Here is a 20,154-nt window from a genome sequence, read left to right on the forward strand (position 1 = left end):
CCATAAGGCTTGATGGCTCCTTCGATCATCAGCAACGATGCGATCCAGGGTGAGGTTTTTCTCCCCGAACTCGCTTAGCCATCTGGAGCAGATTGAGAGCTACGCCCCTGGCCATCAGGTCAGGTTTGGAAGCTTGAACTATACAGCTGACATCCATGGAGACTTGACCTTTGACGGATTCGAGCCCATGTCAGGTGCGCCGCACAGTCGCGACGAGCATGACTTAGCTCTGCCGCCGGACGGTGTTCGAGAGATCACACCTGTGGCTACTCCGGCCCTCAATCCGAAGCAGATCATGCCGTCCGAGGACAGGTGGATGGACCCCGCCACGGAGGCTGCACACCCAGCGGCGATAGAGCCGAATACGGACTTCACCTCCTATGAGACCTGTGTTGCTGGACCCTTGGATTCGACCCCAGCCACAGCCTCTGAACCGCCTGCGTCCATGCCTATCGAATCTGCTTGGGCACTGACCATGGAGTTTACCTCCGTGGATATCTTTCAGCACTCGCCCTTGGGCGACATGCTAAATTCATTGAGGTCTCTCTCCTTGTCAGGAGACCCTTGGCCGAACTATGTCCGGCTTGAGTGGGAAGTGGACGACGAAGAAATTCATTCCCCACCCACCACCCACTTAATATCCACTGTCGATGACTTAACCGACATGCTTGATTTCGGCTCTGAAGACATCGTCGGTATGGACGATGATGCAGGAGAAGAATAGGAACCACCTCCCACAGGGCGCTAGACAGCCAGCTCATCATATGATATATACATGGTGGACAACCCCAAAGAAAGCGATGGCAATAAGGCAACGAGGGATAATCCCCTCGAGAAGCAATATAAGCACCGGCGTCATCGACGCCGCTCTAAGCCCCGCCATAGCAAAAGCAGCAATACAATCACAAGAGACAATAATGCTGCAGACAGTGCCGAAGACGAAGACAATCCCCTCCAGCCAGGCTTCGAGCGGGAGGATGGGCAAGCTAGCCCTAAGGAACAGGCGGCAGACGGAGAATCAGAGTATGACAATTACATGCCCCTCTCCGATTATGAGGTGAGCCTCGGCGATGAAGAATTTATCATGCCTGACGACCCCGTCAAGCAGGAGCGCTTCAAGCGCCGACTTATAGCCACAACAAAAAGCCTGAAGAAAAAGCAACAGTAGCTTCAAGCCGATCAAGATCTGCTAGCGGATAGATGGACCGAGGTGCTGGCAGCCAAGGAATACGAACTCAAGCGCCCAACCAAAAGTTACCCAAAGCGCCGGTTGCTACCCCAACTCGAGGAGGATGCATTAAATCCTACACTACCAGCATATGATGCGACTGACTGGCCACCTCGTGGCTGAGACAAAGCGGCGTATCAGCCCGAAGTCCAGCCCGCACCCCGTCGACAGTCAAACAAAAACACCAAGGCCCGGGGCAACATGCAGGACCTGCGAGACGTGTTGGAAAACAAAGCAGGACATACAAGATCGATCTACGGATCACGGGGGCGCGCCCCAACGCGTGACGAGGACCGTCACGCCGGATATACTAAAAGCAAATCCGGCCGGGTCGAATATAGCAGACAAGACTCGTATGAACTGCATCATGATATAGCCCGGCACAGAGGCACGCACACCCCCTATGCTTCACTGATGAAGTAATGGATCACGAATTCCTAGAAGGTTTTAAACCCGTGAATATTGAATCATATGATGGCACAACAGACCCCGCGGTATGGATCGAAGATTTCCTCCTCCACATTCACATGGCCCATGGTGACGATCTACATGCCATCAAGTACCTCCCATTAAAACTCAAAGGACCTACTCGGCATTGGCTCAATAGCCTGCCAGCAAACTTCATTGGCAGTTGGGAGAATTTGGAGGACGCATTCCTTGAGAACTTCCAGGGCACTTATGTGCGACCACTAGATGCCGATGCCTCGAGTCACATAACCCAACAGCCAGGGGAATCAGCCAGGAAATTTTGGACCCGGTTCCTAACTGAAAAGAACCAAATCGTCGACTATCCAGATGCCGAGGCCTTAGCGGCATTTAAGCATGACATCCGCGACAAGTGGCTCGCCCGACACCTCGGACAAGAAAAGCCGAAGTCCAGGGCAGCCCTCACGACACTCATTACCCGCTTTTGTGCGGGCGAGGATAGCTGGCTGGCTCGCAGCAACAACACATCAAGAAACCCTGGCAATTCAGATGCCAATGATAGCAACGGCAGTCCATGTCGCAACAGACAGAAATGCCGTAACAACGGCGACAACGCCGAAGACACGGCAGTTAATGCCGGATTCAGTGGCTCTAAATCCGGTCAGTGGAAAAAGCCGTTCAAAAGAAGCAATCCGGGCCCGTCCAGCTTGGACCGCATACTCGATCGTTCATGTCAAATTCACGGCACCCCCGATAAACCAGCGAACCACACCAACAGAGAATGCTGGGTGTTCAAACAGGCCGGCAAGTTGAATGCCAAAAACAAGGAAAATGAGCTACATAGCGACGACGAGGAGGATCCCGGCCCGCCGAACACAGGAGGACAAAAGAAATTTCCTCCCCAATTGAAAACGGTAAACATGATATACGCAACCCATATTCCCAAGCGGGAATGGAAGCATGCACTGAGGGACGTCTATGCGATGGAGCCAGTCGCCCCAAAGTTCAACCCATGGTCTTCTTATCTGATCACCTTCGATCGCAGGGACCACCCCACCAGTATCCGTCGTGGCAGTTCTGCCGCATTGGTCCTTGACCCCATCATTGACAGATTTCACCTCACTCGGTTCCTTATGGACGGTGGCAGCAGCCTGAACTTGTTTTATCAGGATACAATGCACAAAATGGGTATAGACCCCTCGAGGATCAAACCAACCAAAACCACCTTTAAAGGTGTCATCCCAGGTGTAGAGGCCTGTTGCACGGGCTCAATAACACTGGAAGTAGTCTTCGGATCTCCGGACAACTTCCGAAGCGAGGAGTTAATCTTCGATATCGTCCCCTTCCGCAGTGGCTATCATGCATTGCTTGGACGAACTGCATTTGCCAGATTCAATGCGGTACCGCATTATGCATACCTCAAGCTCAAAATGCCAGGACCTCGCGGGGTTATAAAAGTTAATGGAAACACAGGAAGCTCGCTCCGCATGGAGGAGCACACTGCGGCCCTCGCGGCAGAAGTGCAAAGCAGCCTTATGAGGCAAACCGCCAATTCGGCGAAAAAGACCCCGGACACCTTCAAGCGAGTCTGGAGTACCCTGCAAGAGGATCGTCGGGCACGTTTAGAGCTTTCCTAGCAATTCGGCCTCCATCCTAGTCCCAGTCAAGCGGAGAAATTTGCACCGCGCGTACATAATTACGCACTCAAGATACCATGAGCATAGGCGGAGGCACGGCCATGGCACAGCCCACAATGCGGCTCAACCGCTTCAGGACCCGTATATCTTTAACATTTTCTTCCTTTCAGGCCCCTATTCTCTGAAGGCACTCTCTGATTGTCTGATTATCGGACCCGTCATGGGAAGGAAACACCAACGAAGCAATAAGCTTTGACGTACAAGGGAATCCTCAGGTGGTCTCTGATAACGATTGATATACCTGTTTTGCATACCCACACGCAGCTTGACCTTGGATAGGACATGTCAAATAGTCCTATTTTTACTTATTGCACTACATGTATGCATACGCTTTGACGTATCATTTAAATAACAATGTACAACATCAACTCATTATTGCATTCCTTTATCTTTTTTTTCATGTCTGCTTAGTTACGACAAGTCGCACCCGTACATTCTGGTACGACCAGTGCGCCAGGGGCTTCAGTATACCCCATAACATGGCATGAAAAGTCCGAACACTTTCGATAGTGCGGCACCCCGAACTTATAGCATTATATGCATCAGCTCCGAATCATGTCTTGGGTCAATAATTGGGTTTGCCCGGCTCCCATGTTTTGGTACCTTACGTTCCGCTATATCGGCTAAGGTAGGACTGGGAGAACTACTGCGATTGTGTCCCGGTTCTTCCGGACAAGCACCTCAGTAGAGAAAGCCGAAAACTGACTGTCATGATGCGGCTAGAGCTGGTCGCTGTTCGAGAGGTCTCAAATCCTTAAAGATTTGTTCCACTTCGGGCGAGGTGTCGGCCTTGTTCGATTTAGGCGTACATAGCGCCCCAAGTTCGGCCTTCCGAATACTAGGGGCGTCGCCAAAATTTAAAATTGTAGACTTCTATGGCTAAGTGAGAGTGATAAAGCTTTATAGTCTGATTGCCTGGTTCATTGTGTTGAACACCTCCTTCGAAGGACCCAAAACTGGGATACAGAGTGATCAGGTTTATCTTGAACACCTCAGTACTAGTTACATGGGGGGAGAAGCCAACGACTGGCCAACTCTTAAATTTTATAAACGGACGCACAGAAGGTAATATTTTAAATCAACAAGCGTTACATAGCGCACATGAACTCGTTTCACATTACAGGATCACATGAGTACATTCATTTGAATATTACATCCTTAGCACATTCCTCTGCCACAAGGCGAGCAACCTTCAGGACACTGTCATAATACTTTTTGGGGTGGCGATGCTCCTTGCCCTCCGGCGGCCCCTCCTTCACCAGCTTTTCGTCGTCCATCTTCGCCCAGTGCACTTTCGCCTGGGCAAAAGCCCTGCGCGCACCCTCAATGCAGATGGACCGCTTTATGACTTCAAACCGTGGGCAGGCATTCACAAGCTGCCTTACCAAGCCAAAATAGCTGCCAGGCAGGGGCTCGCCAGGCCACATCCGGACTATGAGGTCCTTCATGGCCAGTTCGGCCGCCTTGTGAAGGTCGACCAGTTGCTTCAACTGGTCGCTCAAGGGCATCAGATGTTCAGTCCCAGTACAATGAGACCAGAACAACCTCTCCGTCGAGCTCCCTTCCTCGGCCTGGTAGAACTCCGCGGCATCCGACACACTGCTGGATAGATCTGCGAACGCTCCTGGAGAGCTCCGAATTTGGGTAAGTAAAAGGAAAGTTTAGTTCACATGCTTTCCTTGCATAATGAATTCCTTACTCGCCGCTATCTTCCGGACCGCCTCAATTTCCGGGAGGGCCTTTTGGGCTTCGGCCGGCATTTTGTGCGTTCTCGAGGGCCTTCGCAAGCTCAGACCCTTGCGTCCTAGAGTCACGCTCCAAGGACTCATACTTCTTGACAAACTCCTGGAGCTCTTGCTGAACCTTGCCGACTCGGGCCTCTTGCTTCTCGCGCTTGGCACGCTCCTTGGCCGCTTTGCCTTCGGCCTCGGACAGCGCCTTCTTCAGGGTCGCCACTTCGGTCATGGCCCCTAGCAAAGTTCATGATGATCCTGTGATCTAACAACCGGTTTCCTTTTTCTTTATCAATAAACAGACGAGGCATCACTTACCTTTGTTCTCTTCGAGCTGCCCCTTGGTAAGCACGAGCTCTTCCTCGAACCGCTCAAGGTCCCTCTTCAGTGCGGAGACCTCCGTCGTGTGAGCGGCAGCGGCCAGCAGTGAAGCCTGCTTATTCACATAGACATATTCTGATTGGACTCCTGTGATTATTAGTTGGTCCTTTGTTCGGCCTTTCTTCCGAACACCAAATAGAGCATCATGGGCTACTATCTATGCTGTAACATTTTCTCATAATTTGATTACTTACCTTGAAGCCTGTTAGGAGGCTGGCACAGGCTTCAGTCAGTCCGCTTTTGACGGACTAAACCTTCTTGACCACCACACTCATGATAGTGCGGTGCTCTTCATCAATGGAAGTGCCACGAAGCGCTTCCAACAAATTGTCCGATGCCCCTGGATGGACAGAGGCCATCGGCACAGAGGGCTTGTCCCCCTTAGACTTGCTTCCCCCGGCATTAGAGCCCATGGGAGTCTTGCCCTTCATGCGCCCAGCGTCCGGAATGTATCCTTGGGGCGCTTCTGGAACTGTCTCCCCTTGGTTCAGTACCCTTCGAGACAACACCTCGACGTCGTCCATAGGGCAGGGGAGGAGGCAGTCAGGAGTGAATCGTTGTTCATCTTCGACGGGCCCAAAGACTCATCCGAAGAGGATACGTCGATACGGGCTTTAGATGAGCTACAAGATCATGTTTGGCATGATAAGAAGTAATAAAATAAAACATGCCAAGAACTATTATGGTATCCAGATACTTACCACTTCGCCAGAGGCTTGTCCCTGGGTAACCACTCCTTGTCGCTAAAAGCGGCCGCCGTGGAGCAGTACGGAAGGAGAGTCCTTCCCTTCTTGGACCCTTCGGCTTCCCCTGACGGGGCGGCCTTCCTTTTGTTGTCACCCCCGGCTGGGGTGGGGGGGAGAACTTTCCTCTTCCTATTCCTCGTTTTCGTGGTAGGAGGGCGCCTCAGTGTTATCGGACGATGAGTCCGATACGACCTTGCACCGGAGACCTTTCCTGGTCCCTGTGGTCTTCTTCTTGGCCTTCTTCTCCGGCGCCTCATAGGGTGCCAGAACCAACATCTCCTTTAAGAGAGCCCTTGCTGGATCCTCGGGCAGTGGGGCTAGACAATCGATCCACTCCGCTGTCGTGACCCATTCCTGTTAAATGGCGTGGAGGCTTAGATCCCCCACATGATTATACGGGGGAAAGAAACGTCTTACAAGATATAAGGAGCTTACCGGATTGGCAGGGCGCTTTGCGTTGAGTGCGCGATCCTCGGTAAGTGGAGGAGGTACCTCGGCGGACTTGAACAACACCCTTCAGATGTCGTGGTGTGTCGTGTCGAAGAGCTCTCGCAGCGTCTGGTGCTTAGCCGGGTCGAACTCCCACATATTGAATGCCCGTCTTTGACACGTGAGGATCCGGCGGAAGAGCATGACCTGGACCACGTTGACAAGCTTGAATATTCTTGCTTATCATGTTTTTAACACAGTTCTGGAGTCCAGTCAGCTCCATCGATGAACCCCAGGATAGGCCCTTCTCTTTCTAGGAGGTGAGCCGTGTGGGGATGCCGGATCGAAATTCGGGAGCTGCCACCCAGTTTGTGTCACGCGGCTCGGTGATGTAGAACTACCCCAATTGCCACCCCTTCACTGTCTCCATATAGGAGCCTTCAAGCCAGGTGACGTTGGGCATTTTTTCCACCATGGCGCCTCCGCACTCCGCTTGCTAGCCGACCACCACCTTCGGTTTAACATTGAAGGTCTTCAGCCACAGACCGAAGTGGGGCTTGATGCGGAGGAAGGCCTCACACATGATGATAAACGCCGAGATATTGAGGATGAAATTGGGGGCTAGATCATGGAAATCCAGCCCGTAGTAGAACATGAGCCTGCGAACAAATGGGTGGAGGGGCAATCCCAGCCCGCGGACGAAATGGGTAAGGAATACAACCCTTTTGTGGGGTTCAGGGGTAGGGACGATCTGCCCCACGTCTGGGAGCCGGTGCGCGATATCTGTGGCCAGGTATCCGGCCTCTCGGAGCTTCGTAATGTTCTCCTCCGTAACAGAGGAGACCATCCACTTGCCCCGCTCCAGACATGATTGGAGTGGTTTTGCGGAGAAAATCCGAACTTGGGCGCTGGAGCTCGAGAGCGTGAGAATGGATGGGCAGGGAAGAAGAAGGCATGGGTGAAAAGGAGGAGTCCTTGTCCCTTTATAAGGGCGGAAGAAACTATGCACCTCCCCACATGCCTGGCAAACTCGCTTATTCCCCAAGCGCCGTGATTGATGGCGTGGTTGGGTTACCCACACCCGTATTGATGAGAATCCCGTGATAAGGGGACACGGTCTCTGCTTCGACAAGACGTGCCAAGAAAATTGCCTCGCAATATGTGCAGTAGCTCGTTGGGAAAACGGTTCGTAATGACCGGGCCACGGCAGGACGTCAAGTTATAAAAAGTTGTCAGCAGATTAGATTTGTGGAATAATATACTCTCTATGGTGGTATGTGGAATTTGTTTTGCAGAGCCGGACATGATCCTTGTGTTCAAAATCTTCTATGGAGTATTCGGAGAAGGAAACCGCCTTGCAATGCCGAAGTCAATCTGCGCGCCGAACTCATCGTCATTGAAGCCTGGTTCAGGGGCTACTAAGGGAGTCCTGGATTAGGGGGTCCTCGGGCAGCCGGACTATATACTTTGGCTGTACTGTTGAACTATGAAGATACAAGATTGAAGACATTGTCCCGTGTCCGGGTAAGACTCTCCTTTGCGTGGAAGGCAAGCTTGGCAATTTGGATACATAGATCTCCTCCCTTGTAACTGACTCTGTGTAACCCTAGCCGCCTCTGGTGTCTATATAAACCGGAGGGTTTAGTCCGCAGGACAACAACAATCATAATCATAGGCTAGCTTCTAGGGTTTAGCCTCTACGATTTCGTGGTAGATCAACTCTTGTAATACTCATATCATCAAGATCAATCAAGCAGGAAGTAGGGTATTACCTCCATCAAGAGGGCCCGAACCTAGGTAAACATTGTGTCCCTTGCCTCTTGTTACCATCCACCTTAGACGCACAGTTCGGGACACCCTACCCGAGATCCACCGGTTTTGACACCGACAGCGGGCGGCGCTGCAGGGCATAGGCGGGCGAGCTAGCCCGCTACGGACGGCGTGCACGAAGTGGCGAGTGCAAAGGATACGACGGGCGGACCATTTGGTCACTAGAGTCATGTCGGTGGCGATCGCAGCCGACGGCGCGTGCGGGTGAGAGCGGCGGTGTGGCTACGGAGTGCGGCAGTGAGAACAGAGAGGGAAAGAAGGGGCAGCGGCTCACGGTGATCGCAGTGGAGTGGACGGCGAGCTCGAAGGTGGTCGGAGCTGAGCGAGGTGGTGAGGGGGGTCTCCGGTGATGGGCGATGAAGGCGGGGTCAGGGAGGCATATCCAGGGCATGTGAGTGCTCGGGGCTCGGCTGGCTCGGTGCAGAGGACAGCAAGGAAGCTCATGGGCACGTCAAGGCGACGAGGGAGCGGCGGTGGCTGTGGCTTCACAGCAGCGTGGCAGTGGCTGCATCGGCCACGGCGATCAGAGGGCAAGAGAGAGAGAGGGCAGGGGAGAGTGAGGTGTCGGGGAGCTCAGGGCGGCACCGAGGAGGCGTTTCGAGGCATCTGCGCACTGTCCAGGCGACGCAGGCGAGCAGGGAGCTGCACGGCAAGCTCGGGCGCACGTGCACTGTCCCCCTCTGCCTACTGGAAGAGGTAGGGGTGACTAGCACCAGGCCAGGTGGGTCGGCCCAGTTCATGTAAGTGGTCTGGAGGCCTTCTCTCTCTCTGCCTTTTCTGTTTTTCTTTTTTATTTTCTGTCTTTCTTTTTGATTTAGCACAAATGCCAAACCTCTTTGTAAAATGCTGAAAATATTTGTGGGCACTTGTGAAATTATTTCCAACAACCCTGAAATGCTTTCAAGATTATTTGGATATTTAAAATTATTTATAAGATTTAAATGTCCAAATGTAATTACTATATGGATTAGTTCAAAAATCCAGAGTGTCCTAGAAAAATGTGCACCATTTTTGGCAGAGGTTCTGTTCCAATTCAAAAATGATGAACTTTTATGAAGGGCGGTGTGCGTTCATTGAAATCATTTTTTTAGTTGAACCTGGTATTTTCTGGGGGTGCTAGGGTTTGTTGATCCCCATTTCAAGTTTAAGAAAAATTTAAACATGACGCATCACTCTAGCTAGTCCTAATGCAAGCACTGACTAGGGTTGTGACAAGAGAAATGGGAGAAAATCAAGCGAAGATAATGCGAGTGATCCTCCATTAATTAGGGCCTGACTAATTTAGCCGATCCCTTAATTCTGGGATATGGGAGAAAATCAACCGAAGATCGCTACTGCTCGATCCCCATCCAACGCTGGCAATGTGTTTGGATTTGTCCCAAAAAAGTTGTTGTTTGCCAGATGCAAAATTTGTTTAATTTAAGCTAGTGATGTTGGGGGGAGATACTATGTTAGTTTTCTATGCATGTTAATCAGTACTAAGAAATGGGAGGAGTAGAACCTTTCCTCACGAATTATCTTTGGGCAGACATTATTGCAATAGGAGGATTCCAACATTTCCTTACAAACTAAGTTAAGTAATATTTAAATTCTTTCCATATATGGTTTCCAATTAAGGAATTTTGTAAATGCTAGGGAAATTGGGAATTTTTTACCTACCACTGCTTTTCCTTCCACTAATAAGGAATTGCCGAGCTATATAAATAGGCACCTAGACCCGTATGTTTTCCTCACCCAATGAAATTCATTTCATAGTGATCTAGACATGGCGATCAAGCTTATACCAGTAGCATTTTTCTTGCTCATCCTAGCCTTTGCTGAGTCCAGCGACAGGGGCGAACCTCCATCTTCTCGTAAGTACTACTACTAGCTTTACCAAGTCGAGGGTCTCTCATGTCTAAATGGCCTCATATAGTTTATTATTTCCTATAGAAGAAAATGCTTTTGATACGAGTGCTTATGCGGTTCATTGGGATCCACCTGCTGGTAAATACTTGTGCTACCTTGTCAAGTTGAGAAATTTGTTAATTGTGAGTCAACACCTAATTTGTCAGTTACTATAGAAGGAAATAGTTTTGGTGAAAGTGCTTATGCGGTTCACTGGGATCCTCCTTCTTGTAAGTAATTGTGCTACCTTGCCAACTCGAGAAGTTTGTTAATTGTGAATTAACTCATAGGTCATTATTTCCTCTAGAAAAAGATGGCTTTGGTGAAAGTGCGTACGCGGTACATTGGGATCCCCCTTCAAGTAAGTACTTGTGCCACCTTCCCATGTTGAGAATGTGTTAATTCTGAATAAGCTCATAGTTTGTTATTTGCTGCAGAAGAAGGAGGTTCTGGGGCAAGTCCTTATAAGGTGAATTGGAGCCCAGAAGATGCACCTTCCAGTAAGTACTTGTGATACCTTACCAAGTCGAGAATGTGTTAGTTTTGAATAAAATCATGGTTTGTTATTCCTATAGAAGAAAAAGGTTTTGGGGCAAGTGCTTATGCGGTACACTGGGATCCAGATCATCCACCATCTGGTAAGTACTTCTCCTACCTTACCATGTTGAGAATGTGTTAATCCTGAACAAAATCATACTTTTTTTCCTTCAGAAGAAAAAGGTTCTGGGACAAGTTTTGATAAGGCGACTTGGAGCCCAGAAGATGCACCTTCAAGTAAGTACTTGTGTTTCATTAGAAAGTGAAGAATGTGTTAGTCCTGAATTAATTCATGATTCTTTATTTCCTGTAGAAGAAAAAGGATTTGATTCAAGTGCTTATAAGGTAACTTGGATCCCAGATGATGCACCTTCTGGTAAGTAGCTGTACCTTAGCAAGTGGAGAGTTTGTTCATTCTGAATGAACTCATAGTTTGTTTGTGCCCTCAGAAGAGAAAGGATTTGGTGCAAGTGCTTATGCAGTACATTGGGATCCAGATCATCCACCTGTTGGTAAGTACTTGTGCTACAAATCTTATCAACTTGAGATTGTGTTAGTTCTAAAGCAGCTCATTGTTTGTTATTTCCTGCAGAAAAAACCGCGCGTGACAGCAATAGCCATGTGTCATATGAACACATCTGATTGGGACACGCGGTGCTCTGAGCTGTTGGATGGAGAGCGTGGCGAACCTATTTGGCACTACATGCCCACCAATTACATCATGTTCTATTAGATATATTTAAAGTTCATGTTCAACTATGTAATCTTGTTATCTTATCAATAAAGCGTGTCGAGTGGATGGATGTTTGTTAAAAAAACTAATCACCACCAAAATCTGGGAGTCTTTTGACTGCTACACACCAATATTTTCTTTTATTGCATCCCAAAAAACTCCAGTTTGATTAATTGTAATGTTGCACTTGGGAATTATTATTTTTGGATTTTGGTCTCTCAAACGAGTCGTACCTGGCTTCTGCTGCCACATCACTAGCCAAACAGAGGCGGATTCGTGCCATCCCAGCCACCACTGGTGAAGTATCCTCACCATCCCAGTCACTGTCATAGGTGGAGATGATTTTAGGAGAAGAAGGGACCACCGGTCATCCTTGAACCATCCCCACCACCACATATGCCCCATGGGGTGGCGCCGCCAGGGAAACAAGAGAGGAAGATGTGTAGTCAAGAGAGACATGCTAGACGGGGTAGTGAGTGAGGGGTTGTGGTTCTGTGTTGTTCCGCCGATTTATAAGAATCGTCACATTTTGGGTCTAAAGGGAATATTCCCTTTAACATAACTAGGAAAGTGGCCCACTCGATGCGCGTGCTAAGATTGAATGAAGTTAAATTTTGAGAATATATTATGTAATTTGTCCATAGGTTTAAGGTAAATGTGATTACATTTTCAAGTATTAGAATTTTGCGAACTATTTTTTCCTTGTTATATTTTTCTTTTTATTGATATATAAATATATGTCATGTATGTTCATCCTTTACTTAATAATTATGCACGGCATACTAACTGTAGTTTTATCATCGACTGTATCTTTCAAATTATATTTGTATACTTAGTCTTATAATCCACTGCATTATTCAAATTATATCTGTACATTTTTGCTAAAAAATTGTGATGTTGCTTAGTTGTTTTACAAATAGAAATATATTACTCCCTTTATTCCATAATGAATTTGTTTCTATAGAGTGCTCAAGAGTACTAAGGGTGAGCGTACTGTGGTAAAAAAAATACCAAATGTGCACACTATGAGAGCAAAATTATATATAACGTTAAAATATAAGCCACCCTTGGTATATTTTAGCTATCACACCAATCCGTTATTCTTATTACCAAAGAACCTTGATATATATTCCCACAAAAAATATGAGACACACGCACTAAGTTGCAAGGTGCATATACTACAAAGCGTCATTAGTTTGATGGCCCCACCAGTATTCTTGTTCTTGACTTCTCCTCCTCTTTGCCCCACTCATGTTCTCACTAAGTGAGATGTTTCATCTCCCCTGATCCCCTCTATAGTATTTCCCAAAATCTTTCTTCTCACTCAAAAATTGCTTCTGCTAGATAGAGCCCATCAACTTCGTTTATTGCTGCATTGAGATGTGTCTTCCTCACCTGGAGCCACCACCGTAACTGGTTCAGGCACATGTTAAACATGGACAACAACTTGTTTGTGTCTTCGTACGCCTCATCAGTCACCTAGGCTAGTAAAGGGCGGCGACGTTGTCCGTGTAGTTGCTTTGGTCGTTGATTTCATCTCCCACAAACTTGCAGCTCTCCTGGATCTATCTTGAGTATGAGGATGCCGGCTACATTTTCTTTCACAAGCGCTCAAGGTAGATGCATCATCTCTATTTGTGCTCGAGGTAGCTTGGCACATCATCCTCATCCCCCGTAGCGAACATTCTTCAAGGTTTGGCCTACAAGTGTAATCAATGGAAAGCCAATTAGTTGTAAATTTTCATAAATTGTCTTTCTGGTCTTGGTAAAACATGTGATTTCTATAAATGGCCTATAAGTGTTGAGTGAGGTATAGAGTAGCTAGTAATAAGTTCATAAATTTTTGAAAATGTAATTATATGTATGAGCACACATACCAATCCAAATTAGTACTATATCTACATGGTAATTGTATATTTTTGTATAGTTACTGCTCTTGTTTTTTATTTGTTTAACTATGGCTAAGTTACTAATTGATGATAGTAAGTTTGGAATGTGAAATATCCTACATCTTAAGGTATAGTGTTAATTTGCTAATGCCCCCTCCACTTTTTCCAGGCTTTGGGACCGGCATTGGAAGTTTTAGGCCCCCTACCCCTATTAATATTCAACAAAGTTAAGAAACTTTAGTACATTTGTGATTAGCTATAGTTTAAATAATTCCTAGAGAAGACTAAATATATAACAATTGAATATCAAAACAAGTATGATTGCATTGTACATATGAATTATAATAATTAACTGATGCTCTCACTATTTGTTTGCATTACATACTAAGCTTGTAGAATCAAATATCACATTATAGTTTGCCGATGTTTGGTAGTAATGAACTATTTCCAATTGTTGATGCATGTTTGCAATAATTCGCTAACCAAAATTAATATTTAATAGCCTAATATTTAAACAGGTCTGATTTCATTGTACATGTGAAATAGAACAATGTCCCGATGCTCTCAATATTGGTAGTAATGAATTATTTTGACCTCATTGCTATCTTCATCATTTACCACTACCCGTACTCCATCCATTTATGTTACTCTTGAGAAGGGGATGGACTATAGGTAATGGTAAATAATGAAGATAGCAATGAGGTTGAAATAATTTATTACTACAAATAGTGAGATATCTGGCACATGCAACTGAAAGTAGTAATATGTGTGATGCTACTATGTAATATCAACCAAAGTGCAAGATATTACATACTAGCATCACACATATGACAACTTTTAGTTTCAGCTTGCGAGTGGGAATTCCAGGAAATGGTAAGATGTTCATGAATTCTGGTCGATACAACAATTCCATTTCTGCATTAAAGGTAGTTTCTTTGTATAGATCCATTATATAGTCATTTATAATGTGAACTGTTTCATTTATTCTAAGTATCCGTGTTGGCGATACCTCTCCCATGAATTGGGATTTTTTTCGATCATTTCCTTTCCTGAGTAGTATATCATTTGGTATTTTTATCAATTGCTCACCTTCTGATGAAGAATTTTTTTCACCCAATATTTAGAATCCACTCTAAAAATTCGGCTGCCCTTTTGTTTCTCTAATTCATCATGAGTTGTGCAGTTCAATCGCATGTTAATGGATGCGGTGACTATGTTCTTTGTTAGCTTCATTATATGGAAGTGCTTCTGAAGATATCACCTATTAATGGATGCGGTGACTATGTTGTGTCTTGTTCCCTTTGGTCCAAAAGGATCACTACAAAAAAAGACACATCCATGGCATTTTGGCCCGAACGAAAAAAAATGATGTCATGCTTATGAGATTTCTATGACGATAATTATGACAAAACACAGTATCAGCATAGATGTGGTGGGCTCCTACTTTTATGACAAAAGATCATGACAGAAAATGGGGTTTTCATACTGGGCGGGGCAGTGACGCACCTGCATGACATTCTTTGGGCCGTCCACGACTGAAAAATCATGGTAGAAGCGAGGGCGAGGAAAATTTCGGGGAGTTCCCAGTTACGGTGGGTCGTCGGGGCCGAGTGATGCACAAAGGGATTGCGTGTTTCTCTCATACACGTACGTGCGTGTGTGTGAGGCGTTGGGCTCTAACTGAACCCGGTCGAGGCGTTCGCTTACTGAACCCGAGCGCTTGCACTAGCTACGTTACCGAACCCGAGCGATCAATCCCTAGCTGTTAACTAAACCTGAGTGATTCCTTCGCTACTGCTGCTAACTGAAGCCGATTGAACCTGCTTCCTCTTGATGAATAGTGACCATTGTTGGGGGTTGGATGAACAGTTCGCGATGGGGGTTGGATGAACAGGACCCCATGGTAGTAGAGGCCGTTGCCGCTGGATGAACAGGACCCCGATCGAGGAGGCTGGTGGAGGGTCGATGAACAAGACCCCGTCGAGGGCTCGTTGAATAGTAGCCGGTGGAGGTTGGATGAACAGGACCCCGTGGATGAACAATAGATGGTGGAGGCTGGAGGAAGTCAACGGTGCATGAACAGTAGCAGGTGGATGCTGGAGGAAGTCGATGGTGGATGAAAAGTAGCTCGTGGTGGCTGGAGCGAGGCAGTCGACGATGGATGAACAGTAGCCCGTGGAGTCCTATTTTGCGGTACGCCACACCCCTCCCGATGAACATGACCCTGTTTCGACCGTAGGCGATCCAATACAAGTCCGTTTCCTCCGTTTTGTGGTATGCCACACCCCTCCCGATCAACAACACCCCGTTAAAAATGTATGCACTCGAACACAAGTCCATTTGCTCTGTTCTGTGGTACGCCAGACCTTTCCCAATGAACAGGACACCGTTTTGACCTTACGAGGTCAAACAGAAGGCCATTTCCTTCGTTCTATGGTACGCCAGAGCTTGTTTCGGCTGTTCCATCCAAGCCGGTTGGCTCCCGATGAAAACACGACGCTGTTTACTCTGTTCCAACCTAGCCGGTTGGCTGCCGATGAACACGACACTGTCACTGTATGCATTAGAGACCCCACACATATGTACGTACGTAGCCATATTTACTATCTTGTAGCATGGTTGTATGTACGTGTACACGATATAGACGGGACTGCATGCATGCTATGTCAGCGCCTCTACTTCAACACGTGTTGCTCCTTACATGGCCATGGTACGTCGCTGCAGAGAGACCGTTCGACCGCTATGTACGTACACATTCTTGGCTAGACAGATAATGCTACCTTCGCTTCAACCTGGTGGGTCCCATCTGTCAGGGGGTAAGAAGTCACTTCCTTTTGTGTGAAGGTAAAGCCGGTGGGTCCCAACTGTCAGGGGGACATTTTTTCGCGAAATACAGAGGCCCTTCCGGTGGGTCCGAGCTGTGAGGTGGAGGAATCATTATTTTGCGCGTAATAAGGAGGCACTTGCTTGCATGTGGCAATGGACCTAGTTGTCAGCCTCTCCACGTACAGTCCTCTTCTGATGCCTGTCATTCCATGACCGCGTTGACCATGCCATGCGAAGAGCACCCAGGCGGTGGACGATGGTGAGGCAAGGAATGACGCGGAGCCCGAGAACACGCGGAGGGTAGTATGATGGTTGACTGGTTCAGCTGCGGCATGAGGCTGTCGTCGCTGCAGAATAGCAGGGGGTGTGGGTGAGTAGAGGGATGGCCTGGCCAGCGGTGGGAGTAGGGTGGGGCGGTGAGGCTTGCGCGGCTACACAACCGTCCATGGAGGCAGGAACAGGCGGTCCCGCCAACGCTGATTTGCGCGGCTGGTGCAAGAAGATCAGATATTGAAGAAGCAGCGGGACCGTTCGATTAAAATCTAATGGTCACTGTTGCTAGAGTCATTTGTTGACTAAGTTGATAAAGCCCTACGTGCACGTCAACTTAGTAGACCCACAGGCCAGCCTCCGAACCGGTGCGCCGAAGATGTCAGTGGGAGGAATCATTTTTTTCGCGTAATAAGGAGGCAGTTGCTTGCATGCGGCCAAGGACCATGGGGGTCCCTATTGTCAGCCTCTTGACATACATCCTTGATGAAGATGGCGCATAGCCAGACTATATGATTTTGTAGGGATAAGCTTTCTTTGGCCATGTTATTTTGAGAAGACATAATTATTTGTTATATGCTTGAAGTATTATTGTTTTTATGTCAATATCAAACTTTTCTTTTGAATCCTACAGATCTGAACATTCAAGCTACAATAAAGAGAATTACATGGATAAATATCTTAGGTAGCATTCCACATCAAAAATTCTGTTTTTATCATTTACCTACTTGAGGACGAGCAGGAATTAAGTTTGGGGATGCTTGATACGTCTCCAACGTATCTATAATTTTTTTATTGTTCCACGCTATTATATTATTTGTTTTGGATGTTTTATATGCATTAATATGCTATTTTATATGTTTTTTGGGACTAACCTATTAACCTAGAGCCCAGTGCCAGTTTCTAATATTTCCTTGTTTTAGAGTTTCACAGAAAAGCAATACCAAACAGAGTCCAAACGGAATAAAATTTTCGTGGTGATTTTTCTTGGACCAGAAGACACCTAGGAGACTTGGAGTGCAAGTCAAAAGAGCCACGAGGGGGCCACAAGGGTTGAGGGCGCGCCCCCGACCTTTTGGGACCCTCGATGACCCCCTGACCTAGATCTTCCTCCTATATATTCTCATATACCCTGAAAACTTCCAGGAGAGCCATGAAGCCACTTTTCCACTGTCGCAACCTTCTGTAACCATGAGATCCGATCTAGGGACCTTTTCCGGCATCCTGCCGGAGGTGGATTCGATCACGGAGGGCTTCTACATCAACACCATTGCCTCACCGATGAAGCGTGAGTAGTTTACCACAGACCTACGGGTCCATAGCTAGTAGCTAGATGGCTTCTTCTCTCTCTTTGATTCTCAATACCATGTTCTCCTTGATGTTCTTGGAGATCTATTTGATGTAATACTCTTTTGCAGTGTGTTTGCCGAGGTTCGATGAATTGTGGATTTATGATCAGCTTATCTATGAATATTATTTGAATCTCCTCTCAATTCTTATATGCATGATTTGATATCTTTGCAAGTCTCTTCGAACTATCGATTTGGTTTGGCCAACTAGATTGGTTTTTCTTGCAATGGGAGAAGTGCTTAGCTTTGGGTTCAATCTTGCGGTGCTCGATCCTAGCGACAGAAGGTGAACCGACATGTATTGTATTTTCGCCATCGAGGGTAACAAGATGGGGTTTTCATCATATTGCTTGAGTTAATCCCGCTACATCATGTCATCTTACTTAATGCGTTACTCTGTTGTTATGAACTTAATACTCTCGATGCAGGCAAGAGTCGGTCGATGTGTGGGGTCATAGTAGTAGATGGATAATCGTTTCTGTCTACTTGACATGGATGTGATGCCTATATTCATGATCAATGCCTTAGATATCGTCATAACTTTGCACTTTTCTATCAATTGCACGACAGTAATTTGTTCACCCACCACAATAATTTCTATCTTTCATAGAAGCCTCTAGTGAAACCTATGGCCCTCGGGTCTATTTTCCATCATATAAGTATCCGACCAGGGCTTGTGTACATCGAGAGGCAACGGACGGCAGCAACGGCATCCTGTTCATCGGGCATCAAACCGGCTAGGTCAGAACGGAGAAACATCGTCCTGTTCATCGGGAAACTACCGACTGGGTCGGAATGCGTCCTGTTCAACGGGAGCCAACCGGGTTGGACGGAATAGCCGAAACGGGGTCTGCTGTACCGCAGAACGGAGGAAACGGCCTTTTGTTTGATCGGCCACGGTCGAAACGGGATCCTATTCATTGGGAGGGGTCTGGCGTACCGCAAAACGGAGGAAACAGACTTGTGTTTGAGTGCCTACGGTTGAAACAGGGTCCTGTTGATCGGGAGGGGTGTGGCATACCGCAAAACGGAGGAAATGGACTTGTGTTGGAGTGCCTACGGTCAAAACAGGGTCCAGTCCAACCACTGTCTACTGCCTCGCTCCAGCCTCCACGGGCTACTTTTCATCCACCGTCGACCTCCTCCACCCTCCATGGGCTACTATTCATCATCGACTACTGTTCATCCAGCCTCCATCGGCTGGTGTTCATAGAGCCTCCACGGGGTCCTGTTCATCCACCCCCAACCGGCTGGGGTGCGGTGGCCTCCTCGTGGTCTTGTTCATCCTGTGACAACGACCTACTACCACAAGGTCCTGTTCATCCAACCCCCACCGGGAACTATTCATCCATAGCCAACCACTCGGCTCGACTCACCATGTCTCGACTCGTTCTACGTACAGCTCGCACGGTAGCAACAGTCACTGTTCATCGAGAGGCAACCCAACACCGGCTGGCTAGCTATGTCTCGCATAGGGGCTCGATCAGCTTCAGTAAGCAGCAACAATGATCAATCGCTCGGGTTCAGTTAGTAGCAACAGCGAAGGAATCGCTCGGGTTCAGTCAACAGCGAGTGTGTCGGAGTAAGTGGCCACGGGTAGCCTAGTCGGCTCCCCCTGGCCTTTCTGAAAAAATTAGGAGCCGATCCGGCTCTCAAGAATCCAAGACATGGGGCCGCCTTCCCGTGGCCGGCTGTCTCCCAGGCCGGCTATTGGAAGGCGGCCCGATTTCAGCCCTCATGAAGAAAGCCGCGGGAGGGCCGGCACCGAGGAGCCGGCTACGAGAAGGCCGACTCCAAGGAGCCGGCTCCCATAAAGTGGTCAAGACCGTACCCTCGAAGTCTGCATCCGCATAATGGCGATGTGACGAGGCGTGGCTACAGTGAAGCCTGCCACCGCTGAATCCCGGAGCGCGCCTGGCACAGTGCGCCGTACGGGTGGCCATGACCCGTCCGGCGCAGCACTGTTGCCACGTTGACCCTGATGTCATCCACGACGGGCTACCAGTATGGCCCACGGGCGGTGGGCCCCTTCGGGCAGAGAGACACCCGAAGGCGGCCTGGCCTCCCCCAGTCGGCCCAAGACGGAGCCGGCTCTCTCCAGCCGGCTTGCCACCCCCTCGAAGGAGACGCCCCATTAAGGAGACAAGACGCGGTGAGGCTACAGTGGTCACCCGCCGGACGGCAGCACTGTAG

The 20,154-nt window shown here is 48.0% G+C and overlaps 1 protein-coding gene across 1 annotated transcript; it reads left to right on the forward strand.

Annotated features, from left to right (window-relative positions):
- The first annotated feature begins 10,224 nt into the window (after positions 1-10,224).
- On the forward strand, positions 10,225-11,605 carry LOC123130542 (uncharacterized). Its single transcript, XM_044550416.1, has 8 exons — positions 10,225-10,323; positions 10,665-10,718; positions 10,795-10,857; positions 10,933-10,995; positions 11,069-11,131; positions 11,208-11,270; positions 11,344-11,406; positions 11,487-11,605. Exons 1-8 carry the CDS (start codon positions 10,236-10,238, stop codon positions 11,534-11,536), a joined length of 507 nt encoding a protein of 168 aa, XP_044406351.1. The 5' UTR covers positions 10,225-10,235; the 3' UTR covers positions 11,537-11,605.
- The last annotated feature ends 8,549 nt before the right edge of the window (positions 11,606-20,154 follow it).

Source organism: Triticum aestivum, chromosome 6A (assembly GCF_018294505.1).
Source record: "Triticum aestivum cultivar Chinese Spring chromosome 6A, IWGSC CS RefSeq v2.1, whole genome shotgun sequence".
Lineage (NCBI taxonomy): Eukaryota > Viridiplantae > Streptophyta > Magnoliopsida > Poales > Poaceae > Triticum > Triticum aestivum.

Bases quoted from the DNA above. Each gene is read 5' to 3' on its own strand.
- LOC123130542 (XM_044550416.1), top strand. From the start codon at position 10,236: ATGGCGATCAAGCTTATACCAGTAGCATTTTTCTTGCTCATCCTAGCC. The intron at 10,324-10,664 runs GTAAGTACTACT...TATTTCCTCTAG, and splicing joins GGGCGAACCTCCATCTTCTC to AAAAAGATGGCTTTGGTGAA. The intron at 11,407-11,486 runs GTAAGTACTTGT...TATTTCCTGCAG, and splicing joins TCCAGATCATCCACCTGTTG to AAAAAACCGCGCGTGACAGC.